This window comes from Triturus cristatus, chromosome 9 (assembly GCF_964204655.1).
Source record: "Triturus cristatus chromosome 9, aTriCri1.1, whole genome shotgun sequence".
In the NCBI taxonomy this organism is placed as follows: domain Eukaryota; kingdom Metazoa; phylum Chordata; class Amphibia; order Caudata; family Salamandridae; genus Triturus; species Triturus cristatus.
In genome coordinates, this window is record NC_140592.1 from 170,936,785 (window position 1) to 170,951,058 (window position 14,274).

Here is a 14,274-nt window from a genome sequence, read left to right on the forward strand (position 1 = left end):
AGCAGGGCTGTGCTGTGGCCACGGTCAAGGGCTATCTTTCGGCCTTATCGGTTTTTCTATGCCTTCCGGATCAGCCGTCGCTGTTTAAACGTCTGGTTGTACTGAGTTTATTAAGGGCCTTACAAACATGTTTCCTCCCACTCCCTTTGTAATGCCTCAGTGGGACCTTAATCTTGTTTTAACCTTTCTGATGGGGTCCCCATTTGAGCCTCTACATAGCTGTCCTTTGAGGCTGTTGTCCTTTAAGGTGGTGTTTCTTGTAGCCATAACCTCGGCAAGGAGGGTGAGTGAGCTCCAAGCTCTTAGTTCTAGACCCCCTTTTCTAACAATACATGCTGAAAGGATGGTTCTTAGGACCATGGCTGCCTTCCTGCCAAAAGTTGTTACTCCGTTCCATTTGGGGCAGTCTATTACTCTCCCAGTTTTTTGTCCACCTCCTCATCCTTCCAAAGAGGAGGAAAGACTCCATCGCCTGGACCCGAAGAGGGCTGTGAGTTTTTATCTGGACAGGACTAAGGACTTTCGTCTAGATGATCAACTCTTCATTGGCTACGTTGGTCATTCGAAGGGTAGAGCGTTGCACAAGCGCACACTATCGAGATGGATCATCCTTGCCATTAAGATCTGCTACGCCCTGGCTGGTAAGACTCCTCCTGAGGGCATTAGAGCTCATTTGACTAGAGCTAAAGCCTCTACATCTGCTTTGGCCCGGGGTGTTCCTGTGGCAGATATTTGTAAAGCCGTGACTTGGAACTCCTCCATACTTTCGCAAAGCATTATTGCTTGGACTCTGAGGTGAGGAGGGAAAGCCACTTCGCGCGCTCTGTGTTGCAAGACTTTCTGGTATAGGAAGGTGGACACCCTCCTCCGGGAGTGGGGACTGCTGTGGGAATCTATTCACAAGGTGAGGAATCCACTGGCAGATGTATCCATCAGAAGAACAAGTTACTTACCTTCTGTAACGCTTTTTCTGGTGGATACAATATCTGCCTGTGGATTCTTCACTGGCCCACCCGCCTCCCCGTTGTCCACCTTTGTATACCATGAAATAGGTCTTGTTTGAAATGCTTGTACATTTGTTGGAAATGCTTGTTTATTTAGCATCCTTTTCCTTTGTATACTGTGTATATGTGTTGGTATACTGTATACTGTGTATACTTTGAGTTTGTCGTTGGTCACCTGTTCGCCTCGAAGGCACGTAAAAAATGGGTGGAACTGACGTCATCACGCCGACGTGGGCCTCTTATGGCTCCGGTGACGTCATACGGAGTCGCGTGCGGAGCCGATGTATTATGACGTCGCCCAAGTCGACGTGGAGTGCTGGGGAAGAAAGATTCCGTGGAATGCTGGCGCAGGGGATATTCACAAGGTGAGGAATCCACAGGCAGATACTATATCCACCAGAAAAAGCGTTACCGAAGGTAAGTAACTTGTTCTACAGAGCCACTTTCTCACAGGCACCAATCCTGGCTGAATCAAAAGTTGGTCGCACTCTGCTCGTCACACCAGCAAGTTGCCCCAAGGAACTGTGGCAGTCCACGCGGCACCCCTTTACACTGACCTGCTCCCTGCTGATGAGAGGCAACTACCTCGAAACACGTGTCCAGGGATGGCTAATGCGACACATACTTTTCTACATACACCGTGGCATAGGCGTACTCGCCGTCGCCACTACATTGACCACAGTTCCTTTGGGCAACTTGCTGGTGTGACGAGCAGAGTGCGACCAACTTTTGATTCACCAATCCTGGCTGAGATCACCTTTCTTTTCAGGGGATGTCGAAGCTTCCTTCATGGACATGTCCTTTGATGGCCCTCACCTTTTGGTTACTAGGTGGATTCAGGGCCACCGCCTGCTCCCCTGGATTCTCCATGGCCCCACTCCAGCTCAAGTTCCCCTTTTGCCCCTTTTATGGCTTTGGGCGCAGTTACCAGCTGTGCCCATTCCCACCCATCTACCAAGGCCAACAGGGTCCGCTGTGGCTGAGGAAGTGATGCCCACAGATCCTGTGGGACAGCCAGCCAGAAGTCAACCCATTGGGTGGCATGTTAAACTCATCACTTCCACCGCTGGCAGTCCATAACATCAGACAAGTGGTTATCCAAATTGTTCAGTGAGGTTACTCTATCCCCTTCCTCGAAACCCCACTGCCCATACATCTTCTTTCGACCAGCTAATGTAGGATCACCTCTTCCTGCTTCAAGATGTTCAGCTTCTTTTGGACAAAGGAACCATCGAGAGGTTGCTGGTATCAGAAGTAGGCTGTGGTTGCTATTCTTGCTACTTTCCAGAAAGTATGCCTCCATCCTATGCTAGACCTTTCGCCTTCTTAACTTCTTCCTGAAGGAGCAATTCAAGATGCTCATGTTCTGTCTACCTTCAACCCTGGAGACTGGATGGGAGCATTGAACTTGCAGGTCTTCTTCCTCCATATCCCCATCCTGCCTGCTCACATGTGTTAACTGCGGTTCACTGTGGCCCTCGACCATTACAGTTCACTCTGCTCCCCTTTGGTCTTACCACCACCACCCCTCTGATGATCACCTCAACAACTGGATGTGCTGTTCTGGATATAGTTCAGTTTCAGATCTATCCTCTGGAGTGGCAAGTCTAGTATATTCAGATTATGATTCTGATGTTTCAGCATCTATCTTGAATTTCGGTTAGACTGACTCCGAGACTGCTTGGTCTCATGGCCTCCTGGATCCTGCATCCAGGCAGATGGCCACCCCTTCCTAGGCTGGGGTGGCCATCTGGGAGAGTTGGAGATGAGAGGACTCCGGTCTCTGGCCGAGTCTCAACTCCACATCCATATGAGAGCGATCTGATTGATTTTGAAAGCCTTCCTTCCTTCTATCAAAGTGAGGCTAGTGCAGGTCTTTATGGACAACACCACTGTCATGTGGTATTGCAACAAGTAGGGCGGGTTGGAGTCGTGAACTTTGTGTCAAGAGGCCCTGCGTCTCTGGACGTGGCTGGAATATAAGGATATTTTCCTGGTGGTTCAACATCTGGCTGGCTCTCTGAACACCAGAGCAGACAAACTCAGCCATCGATGGCTTCCAGATCCCGAATGGCATCTACATCCAGAGGTGGTGCAAGGTCTCTTCTGAAATTTGGAGACCTTTGATTAGAGCTATTTTCCACCGCTGAAAACGTGCAATGCCCGCAATTCTGTGTGCACGTTTCCTAGGCAACTCTCGCTCGGAGACGATTTGTCTCAAGCGGAGTTCAGGCCTCCTATACTCTGTCTCACCGATCCCTCTCCTGACCAGAGTTCTCAAGAAGATCAAGAGTAACAAGGTCCAAGTTATTCTTGTGGCGCCGAATTGGGCATTGAGAGTTTGGTGTTCAGATCTCCTGAGTCTGAACATCAGTTATCCGAGCAGATTGCCTTTCCAGGAGGATCTTCTGTTGCAGCAGCAAGGCAGGGTCCTGCACTCACACCTGCACACACTCTGCCTTCAAGCTTTGCGATTGAGCTGCGGGAACTGACAATCTTTGACCTTCCTCCAGGAGACTATGATGTTATTCTGGCGGTGAGACATCCATCAAATAAGACAGTATGGCCCTGCGGATGAGACACATTTGTGGGATGGTGCATCTCAAAACAGGTTGATCCCCTCTCTGCACCTTTATCGGTGGTGGTGGTGGTGTTTATTCTTTCTTTAGCCCTGAAAGACTAAGCTTTGGGCACAGTTAAAGGTTATCTTTTGACCATCTTAGCTTTCTTGTGGTTGACAGATCAACCATCCCTGTTTAAGTCACCTGTTGTGACACGTTTCTTGAAAGTACTCAAACATCTGTACACGCCGAAAACCTTCATTTCTGATGGATACATCTGTCTGTGGATTCCTCACCTTTTGAATGACCCCCTGCGCCAACATTCCACAGAAACTTTTTCCTTAACTTTCCCACGTCGACGAGGACATCACAATAGCACGACTCCGCTCGCGACTCCATGTGACGTCATCGGAGCCATGAGAAGACCCTGTTGATGTCAGTTCCCTTTTTTCCACGCTGTATACGCTTAGTGTTTTTTTCTAGGTCTCTCCAGTTCTTTGTGGACTACTTTGTTGCAGTTGTCCAGAAACGGTTTCTTCGATTATGGCTACTTAGAAGACTAAGTAGCCTGGCTTTAAACCCTGTGGGGAATGTGGGGGCCATATGTTGGTTACAGACGCCCTCGAAGAATGAATTTGGTGTTCGTCGTCGGACCACAACATCAAAGATTGTTCTTTGTGCCGTCGTATGAATCCGAAGGCACTAAAGGAGGCAGGCTAAGTTGTTTGTGGCCCGAGCAAAGAAGGGCCTTGAAGGCAGGCTCGCCTAGGCAGTCGTCTCCCACCTCCAGACTGTGGAGAACCTTCTGTACTTGCTGGATTTCACTATCATCGTGCCGTAGTCACACCTGACTCCCTCTCAGACTCTCCCTCTCATTAGAGCAGTTCTGAACACAGTGCAATTTCGGGCCTATCTTCCCAAGCGGCTAGTCCAGGATATTGAGACTATGATACAGATGTTTCAGCATCTATCCTGAATTTCGGTGAGACTGACCCTGAGGTCGTTGGGTCTCATGGCCTCCTGTATCCTGCTGGTTACCCAATCCCATTAGCATATGTGGGCTCTGCAATGGGACCTGAAGTCCCTGTGAGCGCAGCATCAGGGGAATCTCTCCGGCATGGTCCAGTGCTCGGTGGGCACTGTGAAAGATCTGCAGTGATGGCTGAGGAACCACATTTGTGTTTGTGGCAGACACCTCTCCTTTCCGCAACCCGAGCTGACTGTGATAACAGATGCGTCACTTCTGAGATGGGGTGGCCATCTGGGAGAGGTAGAGATCAGAGGACTCTGGCATCCAGTGGATTCCGAGCTCTACATCAACGTCTTGGAGTTTTGGGTGATTTGCTTGGCATCTAATGCTTTTCTTTCTTCGATCAAGGGAAAGCTGATGCAGCTGTACACGGACACCACCGCTGCCATGTAGGACTGCAAAAAACGGGGCGTGGGTCTGCATCTCTGGACATGGCTAAAATGCCAGGACATTTCCATGGTAGTTAAACACCTGGTTGGCTCTCTGAATGCCAGGGCGGACAAACTCAACCTAACATGCCTGGTGGATCACAAATGACATTCCCATCTGGAGGTGGGGCAAGGACTATTTTAGCATTGGGGAGAGCCTTGGTTTGATCTGTTTGCCACTGCCAAGAACATGCAATGTCAGCAGTTTTGTGTGCTGGAGTTTCTATGGCTACTCTTGTTCGGATAGTCTTTTAGTCTAGTGGAGCTCCAGCTTTCTGTACGCTTTTTTGCCAAAACCACTCCTGAGGATTTGTGTGCTTATTCCACCAAAGCTAAGGCTATGACCGCTGTGTTAGCACACATTTACTAAACACTAGTGTCTGGATAGTGTGGTCCGTCACTACGGGCAATTTGCCAGTTTGGTTCTACAGGACTTTCTGGTTTAATTTGGCTTTGTAGTCCTACTTCTGGGGAGGTATTTTTTGGGTATCTATTCTACGTTAAGGATGCTGCGGCTAGAAGTCTCTATCCGATGAATAAGTTACATACCTTCAGTAACCCCTTATCTGGTTGAGACTCTTTACCTACCCTCCCAGCTCTGCAAGCCAAATGCAGTGTAAGGGACACCCTTCTTAGGGCTTAATTTTACACACCAGTGGTCAGTTCTCATTGTGGCTTTGCGCTAAAGACGTGAAAAGTTGTGAAAATATCTGACAGTATGCTGGGTTGTTGCCTATATTGGTACCGCTCATGTCACTTTCAGGGTCGCCAGTGCGGAGCCAGAACAACGCCACCTACCGGCGTGCCGGAGGACTGCTCAAAAACCTTCTGGATCAAGTCTGACGCCTGGAGATTCTTGCATGGTCAGCAATCTGCCACTATATAGTCTCTACGAGGTAAGGCGTTACGGGAGGAAAAGATCTTGTTTGACATTTGGATCCTGCAAATTGTTCAGAAGGGCTATGCCCGATCTTTCTTTTCTGCTGTACCCCACCTTCCACCGTCCTCACCAGCGACTGCTGGTGGACTATCTTTCCGTTTTGTGGTTGGATGTGCAGGCCATTTTGGCCCAAGTGCCTATTGAGAGGGTGTCCATTCCTGAAATAGGACATGCTTGTTTTTCACGCTACTTCCTGCTGCCCAGAAGGACGGAGGCTGTCGTCCAATTTTAGACCTGTACCCTCTCAACTCCTTCCTCTGGAAGATAAATTCAAAAGGCCCACACTGGCCGAGGTCTTGTCTACCCTAAACCCTGGAGACTGGATGGTGGCGTTAGACATGCAGAAAGCCTATTTCAATGCACCTGTCCTGCAGGCCCACTTGTGCTACCTGCAGTTGATGGTGGGACAGGAGCATTTTCAGTTTGCTGTGCTCTACCTCGGTTTCACCAGCACCCCTCAGGCAGTCACAAAGTGATGGCAGCACAACTTTGGAAGCCAGGTGTTCCACTCTTCTACCTCGATGACTGGCTGTTGAAGCGAAGCTCACCTCAGGCAGTCGTCAGCCACCTCCAGACTACGGTGAACCTCCTGTCATCATTGGGGTTCACTATCAACCTGCCAAAGTCACACCTGACTCCTCCTAGACGCTCTCCGCCATCAGAGCCATTCTGGACACAGTTCGGTTTCATGCCTTTTCCAGGAAATAGAGTCTTTCATGCTTAGATCACAATCTTTCATCTTCGGTCCTAGATTTCAGTGAGATTGGCTGAGGCTGATGGACTGATGGCTTCCTGCATCCTGCTGGTCGAGCATGCCAGGTGGCATGGGGGCTCTGCTGTGAGATCCCAGTGGGCCCAACATCAAGGGGACCTCTCTAACCACGTTCAGATTTCATAGGAGACTGCAAAAGATCTCTAGTGGTAGTTACTGGACCATGATTGAGTCAGTCGCAAACTCCTTCCCCACTCAGAGCTCACAGTGGTGACTGCTGCACAGCTTTGGGGTGGCTATCTGAGAGAGGTTGAGATCAGATGCCTCTGGTCTCCGGCAGGGTCCTAGCTCCATACCAATCTTCTAGAGCGGAGAGCCATCCATTTGACGTTAAAAGTCTTCCGTCCATCAAGGCGGAGTCTGGTACAGGTGCTCATGGACAACACCACCACCATTGGTACTGCTACAAACAGGGCAGGGTAGGAGCATAGACCCTTTGCCAAGAGGCCTTACGCCTCTGGAAATGGCTGGATTACCAATGAACTTTCCTAGTCGTGAACCACCTGGAAGGATCATTGAATGCCTGGGGCTGATGAGCTCAGCTGTTACTGCTTGGCAGATCGCGAGTGGCAATTACACCCAGAGGTGGCGCAAGGTCTCCTCTGCGAATGGGAAGAGCCTTGGCTTGATTTGCCACAGCTGACAATGCCTAATGTCAGCCCTTCTGCATGTTTGTTTCCAAGGCTTCTCATGCTTGGAGACTCATTCCCCTTGAATGGAACTCAGGACTCCTGTATGCCTTTCTGACAGTCTCACTCTTGCCATGAGTTCTCAAGAATATCAGGACTTGCCAGGCCCAAGTCATCTTTGTGGCCCCAGACTGGGCATGGAGAGTATGGTTTCCCAAACTGCTGGGCATGGGCATCTGTCCTCTGATCATTGTCACGCCTCAGTCAGACTTTGACTTGGTCCTCATATTTCTGATGTGCACACCATTTGAGCCGCTTTATAACTTTTCCTTGTGACTCCTCACCCTCAGGACAGTGTTCCCGTTGTCATAATATCGCTGTTTTGTGTGAGTGAGCTTCAAGCTCTTTTTGTTAATCCACTGAACACCGCCTTCTTTCTAGACAAGCTGGTTTTATGGACAAGGGCATCTTTCTTCCTCAAACTTCTGGGCCAATTCCAATCTGGCTTCCGTTACGGTCATAGTACCAAATCCACTATCAGCCACATTGTCGATGATGCGCTCAAAATGCTGGATCAGAACGATTCCTGCCTTCTGATCCTCCTCGACCCATCGTCAGCCTTTGATACAGTCAAACATGATTGCTTACTGATGCTATTGGAGCATAGGATGGGGCTTTCAGGGCCTGTCCTAAATTGTTTTGCATCCTTTCTGCACAATAGAACTCAACGATTCAAGGTCAATCAATCCCTCTCTAACCCTTCCTCAGTCAATCTTGGGGTTCCTCAAGGGTCCACACTCTCTCCAACTCTCTTCAACTTATTCATGGAACTATTAACTGAAATCTTGAAACTATCCAATGTCCATTATCACATGTATGCTGATGATACCCAATTGTACATGAAAGTCTCCTCCCCTGACGATATCGGTTTTCTCAAAACCACATTACTGAAAGCTCAAAACTGGTTGGCTCTAAATCATCTCAAACTCAGTGCTCTGAAAACAGAATTCCTTTTAATCGCCCCACCGAATCATTCATCTGTCATCAGTGAATGGATGAATCAGCTAACAGCTCTTAACAGCATACCACACAACATTGACTCCACGAGTTCTTTGGGCATAATGCTTGACAAGAGCCTGAACATGCAAAAACATATTACTTCCCTCACCAAGGGAGTTAACTTCCAAATGAGCATCCTCCGGCAAAAAAGTTCCAGAGCGGAATGGCATCCGTGTGGATCCGCAGTGTGCCACCTACCGACATGCAGAGGTACTGTTGAAAAGTTTGCTGATCCAGTCTGAAACATGGAATCTGTGGCTGGATAGTGTTTACCAAAAACAGCTTTACTGAAGGTAAGTAACTTGTTCTTTAAGCATGTTACTATACTAATAAAAATATTCCATTTACCAATAGATTAATGCTGCCTTTGTTACTTTACATTTTGATCCTAGTTTGAAAATACCCAGACATTATTATGTGAGCTGAAGGTTAAGTTTGAAGTTACGGAACAGGAGAAACAGTTGGTGAAAGAGGAGCTCCAACAATGTCAAGAAAACTTGAAGCTGCTGCAAGAAAAAGGAGGAAATGTAAGTTTATTCAAGATGTGCGAAGAATTGGAATGTGAGAGTAATGTACTGATATTTTTGGGGACGATGGGTTTCTCATACCCATCAAACTATTTTATTTAGAATATTTTAACACAATAATTTAAAGTTATTTGGTCTGCGTATGAGAATAAATTGAGTAGTACAACTAAGACCCTAAATCAACATAGCAAATATGGCTTTTCTTGCATTTTGCATTCAAAATGACAATTAAAATGATGACACATTTTAGTGCAGATGAGGCCCGATTGACTTACCTGCCATCCATGGAATGCTACTTTTCATGTACAAGATGAACGCCCTTATTATTCTCAAAGTGTCCGATTAAAATTTAGCAAATCATGAATTTAAGTTGATGCATTTTTTAATATGACCTTCCTGGTAAAATATTAGTAAACCATTTTGCAATTTTACCAACATTAGAAGGCCATTATTATTTTTATTTATAACTGTTCCCATCATTGTCCTCCCACCCACCTTTGAACATTTGGCTTCCCATGCACTCCTTGCTTTTTATCATTTAGTTAAAATGGAGGACTTTTTAGCATTTCAAAAGTACACTCTATCAGTGCACATTACAATTTTGTTCATAGATGATTGTATGGAAAAAGCAATCTGTTAATGATTTCTTTATTCAGAGCTGCATACTTTTGTTTTATTTAAGAAAGATTTTATCAAGTTTTTATAAAACAATGCAACAGACATAATTGTCTGGCATAGTGGGGATAAATAACAAAGTCTAGGTGTACATATGGATGGTAAGATGCATAATCAGAAGCATTAGAGACAGTTAAACTAAGTAAGATGGATATAAACCCCAGTTAAATTTACTAGTATTTACAAGGAGAGAAGAGAGCTTAAGCCAAGGAATAGTGAAGAGATAGAGCGGAGAGGGAAATAAGAGTGGGCATCAGGTGAGCGGATACAGACGGGAGAGAAGTAGGGGGTGGGGGGAGGGAGTAAGGAGATAAGGGATAAAGGTGGGCATCTGAGAAAGTTGCAAATTGTATCTGTAAAGAATGTTATTGGAGAGGATACATCGGGAGGTGTAAGTTCTGGGGGTCTGTAAGCAGTTAGTGGAAACAAGGTTTGGAGACTCAATGGAGGGATCATGATATCGGCATATGAGTCCTATTGTGCACAGTTATTTTGTTCTTTTTTCATGCTGTTCCCCTATAGATGTTTAGGGAGTGGTCTGCACCTCTGGTAAATTGAGTCCTCTCCCACCAGGTGTGGATTGATAGTTGAGATAGGTCTTTCTGTTCAGCTAGGATGGACTTGAGGCCTATCGATACCAGAATATCCAAGAGGAGAAGTTCCTCTTTATTGAGTGTATTGGTGACTTCAGGGGAGGAAGAGCCTAGAGCAATGGAAACTAGGTCAGGGAACCATTTAGTATATAAAATCTGTGATATAGTTATGCTGACCTCCCTCCAAAACGTTTTAGAGAATGAGCATACTCCATAATCAAGCCAGACTTATTGGTTCCTTTTATTGGTTTGCTTTCACAGTTTGTATAAATGTGAAATTGTTGGATACAGTGACACATTAATGGTTTTTAAGCACCCATATGTTCTGTTGTATTGCAGTTAAATGTTTGTCCTATTTGACCTAGATCATGTTGAGGAGTGGACCCAATGATAGCCTTCTGTGAAGACCGCTACAGGCCAATGCATATCTTTCTACTCTGTTTTCCGGTGCAGTCTCATAGCATTGGACTAGACAAAATTCCCCTTTCTAGGTAGAGTGAAGAAGATGCTAAGGATAGTTATGTCCTTGCCGGGGCAAGTATTCAGATTAACCTCTCAGCAGGGAGTCCTTGGTCCACGGTGAAGGTGACTCTGCTGCCCCCATAGTCCTAGATGACAGATAGGTTATCGACCATACTAATATTCGACCCTGTGGTCTGGATATGTTGCTGTCCCTAGAGCACACAATATGCCTTCACTACCAAGTATATACGTGGAATGTCTATCACTACAGCTGACACTGTAGTGATGTACATAACTGATCAGCGTACATCACAATTAGGTCAGTAGGCTTAATCTGAGAATACAAGGGCTAATCCCCAGCTGCACTGCCAGTTTTAACTTGGGTACTATTGACCATGTTCTGTACTGCCCATCTTTTGAACTTATGTTATATGTTAACATTCCTAATTCTACAAATGGTGCAGTACTACCCTCTACAGAAGACTATCACTGAATCTAAAAACTGATTTTTTCTACTGTAACCATCATGAGGTTCCCTCCAATGCATATTATTGTAGTACTGCATTACCAATATTTCAATCTTGCACTGATACTATTGTACTGCGGTTTTGATAGTGCTCTTACTCACTAGATGTCACTGAATAATTCCAGACCTTTAAATATGTTTACTATTGCACTGAAAGAGTGCCTTAATTTCGAAAGTCTGTTTTGCTTTTGACCTGGTGGAATCCTGTGGTACTACATTAGTCTTGGACTTCCTCAGACATGAACAGATACCTCAAATAGATTTTCCTTTAGAAATTGATCTAGCACTAGGTATGCATACATTGAAATAAAAAATACTTTACCCAAAGCAGGGGAATACACTGAAGTGCTGCCTTTGTAAAAGCTCTTCTACGAAGCTTTATTGTATAACAGGAGTAGCCCTTAAAGCACTGATTTACCTAAGCAGTGATTGTTTACCATCATTGTTTACTCTAAAATGTTAAAGTTTTCCTTTTAGTTGTTTAATAAGAATTGTTACTGCTCCCCTGAGACAGCCAAAAGCATAACCCACATATTTTCTGACAGCCATTGCGTCTACGGGGTAAACATGTGAAGTGACGATACATCACTTTATCTTCCTGGGGGTGCAGGTCAGGATTTTCAAAGTATCTGCTGTAATGTGTCAAACTTTGATCATCATTCTGCAGTCTAACTTTGACAGACCAACAAAATTCTTGTCTCTTTAGTCTCAAGATGTAGGTTGCGGTGGGAATTCAGCATAATTTAGGAGTCTTTAAAACCGCTTCTTAAACAAGCTGTGATAAGATTTTCTTGGGTAAAAGTGTATAGATTAAAAGTAAATCACATGTAAAGCTGTTTCATATTCAAATTAATGACTAGAATGAATTTGTGCGAATACTATGTAGTATAGTTCATCGAGGTCAAGTAATAAAACACTGCCAAAGTTAGCTGCCATCAGTACTAAGGCAGATTTACTAATAAATTGGCTATTTTTTAACTTCAGCGTTAGTTCACAGAAATGTTGCACACTCTACATAGCAGCCTTTCTTTGAATTGTTTATTCTCTGAAAAACCTCAGTTTGAAAACATTTATTTTCACAAACCTTTTTGATTAACAAAATGTTGTTGAGCTTTTATTGTGCTGTCTAATTTTCTGTTTTTCTTTTTTGGCAGGAATTATTTATATATAATATATATTGGTGTTTTATTTCTTTTTAAAGCTCTATTGTGTGTGAATACAATGATATAGTTATACTATAATTTTCCTATTTTGTATTTTTCACTACCGTGTCCCTAAAACTTCCTTGTGCTTTAAAACTAAATTAAAAACGTGTGCAGGTTGTTCGCATGGTTCTCTACTTTGTACTTGCTGGACAGCACATTATTAATCTTCAGAAGCAGGCATCCACATCTGTATCTCTACAACAAAATGAGCTCCTACAACAAAGAAATGCATAGGAAGCTTTCTACCTTAAAAACTTAGATCAGGGCTCTTGAAAACATGAGATCCAGAACTCCTTTGGACGGCGAGCAGATAAATGTTGCTAAAGAAAAACATGCAGAATTGTAGGAAATATTGACAAAAGTGACTACAATCGATACTTGAGCAGATGGCATAAAGGGCAACTGAGTAGGCAAACTGGGCATAGTTGATAAAGGCAAGTACACAATGAACACCCATAACAGCAGTCCAAACTGTAAAAGGTGAAGTGGTACAATCCCAGTTAGACAGTAACAAAGTATTCACTGACTATTATACAATGCACTACAAACAGGACTCTCGAATAATAGAGCACCTTAATAGGGCACACCATCGACAATGATCAAGGACCAGCGGGAGACATTAGAGACATCCATAACTGAGCAAGATATAAGGTAGTAATAGTTAAACTAGCGAATGAAGAAACTCCCGGGCATAGCAGATTTCTGCAGGAATTCCGTTGAGTTTGTACAGATATATGGGCCCTGAAACTAACTATAGTTTATGAAAATGCCAATCGCAGAGTTTGCTGTCAATTAACACTATGTGTGAGGCTATTATTGTCTTGCTCTCTAAGCCTAGCTGCTATCCTGTATATCAGAAACATGCCATTGCCCCTGTCGCACATGGACTTCAAAATATTGGTTATGAATGGCTGGCTGCACAGTATTGTATTACTTTTAAAGTGCTGTGTTCATCTTAAGATACCTTGGTGCTTTGCAGCATTACAAGAGTTCTGCATTAGATCATTTCATACCATCAGATACTCTTTGAAGTAGGAAAGAGCCAAGTATTTAAGGACTGTCTGCATGTAATTTTATTTGCAGGCAATTACAAGTTTTGCCATAACTACTAAAAAAAATAAACTCTTGCTCCAGTTGTGACTGCGATATGTAGAAAAATTCGTAGAGCAGCCTTTTCAAGTCTCAGAGATCTCTTTGATTGGTGAACACAAAGTCTCTTTGATACAGGACTAGGGCAGTGGTTGTAATTTATGTACCAAAGAGAGAGAGAGTTAAACTTTGTTCTTTGCCGCATTGGAAGCCAATGGAGTTTAGCTAGTGCTGGGATATTGAGTCAGTTTTTCTAAGATTAGATATTAGCATCACAGTAGCATTTTGATCAAGTTGTAATTTCTTCAGTTATTTCTCGGGAAGATCTGAATATATTGCATTGCAATGATCCAAACTGGCAGAAATATAAGCAGTCAAAATTTGAATAGAAAATAGATTAATGATCCGTCTCAGTATTCTCAGTTTAAAAAAACAACTCTTCACTACTAACTGAATTTGCCAATTAAATGTAAGACCATTATCACATTGTACATGCAAGTTTATCAGAATTTTGGCTGGCATGGATGGTTGATGTACCGATGCTTCCTGAAATGAACAATTCCATAAAGTACTTCGATGGAAGGTGCTAACTTTTATAAAAAGAAAAGTTTGTTAATTTTGAGTCCTCCTTAGTTGAACTTTTGTCAAGCAAGATTTTCAGTTTGTCACTGGGTCAACTGTAAAAAGCATCTATGTATCAACAGAGTACATAAACAGTGAGAGTCCATACAACAGAAGCATTTCTGCCAATAGGACCACACATAAGTTGAAGAG

The 14,274-nt window shown here is 44.3% G+C and overlaps 1 protein-coding gene across 10 annotated transcripts in view; it reads left to right on the forward strand.

Moving 5' to 3' along the window:
• The window catches only part of SLMAP (sarcolemma associated protein), a 1,011,035-nt gene that overhangs the window by 918,872 nt on the left and 77,889 nt on the right, over positions 1 to 14,274 (forward strand). For all 10 annotated transcript variants that reach the window (XM_085624675.1, XM_085624673.1, XM_085624676.1 and 7 more), the window contains one exon: positions 8,816 to 8,950. In XM_085624675.1, the coding sequence (XP_085480801.1) occupies positions 8,816 to 8,950 (135 nt within the window). The remainder of the gene's footprint in view (positions 1 to 8,815; positions 8,951 to 14,274) is intronic.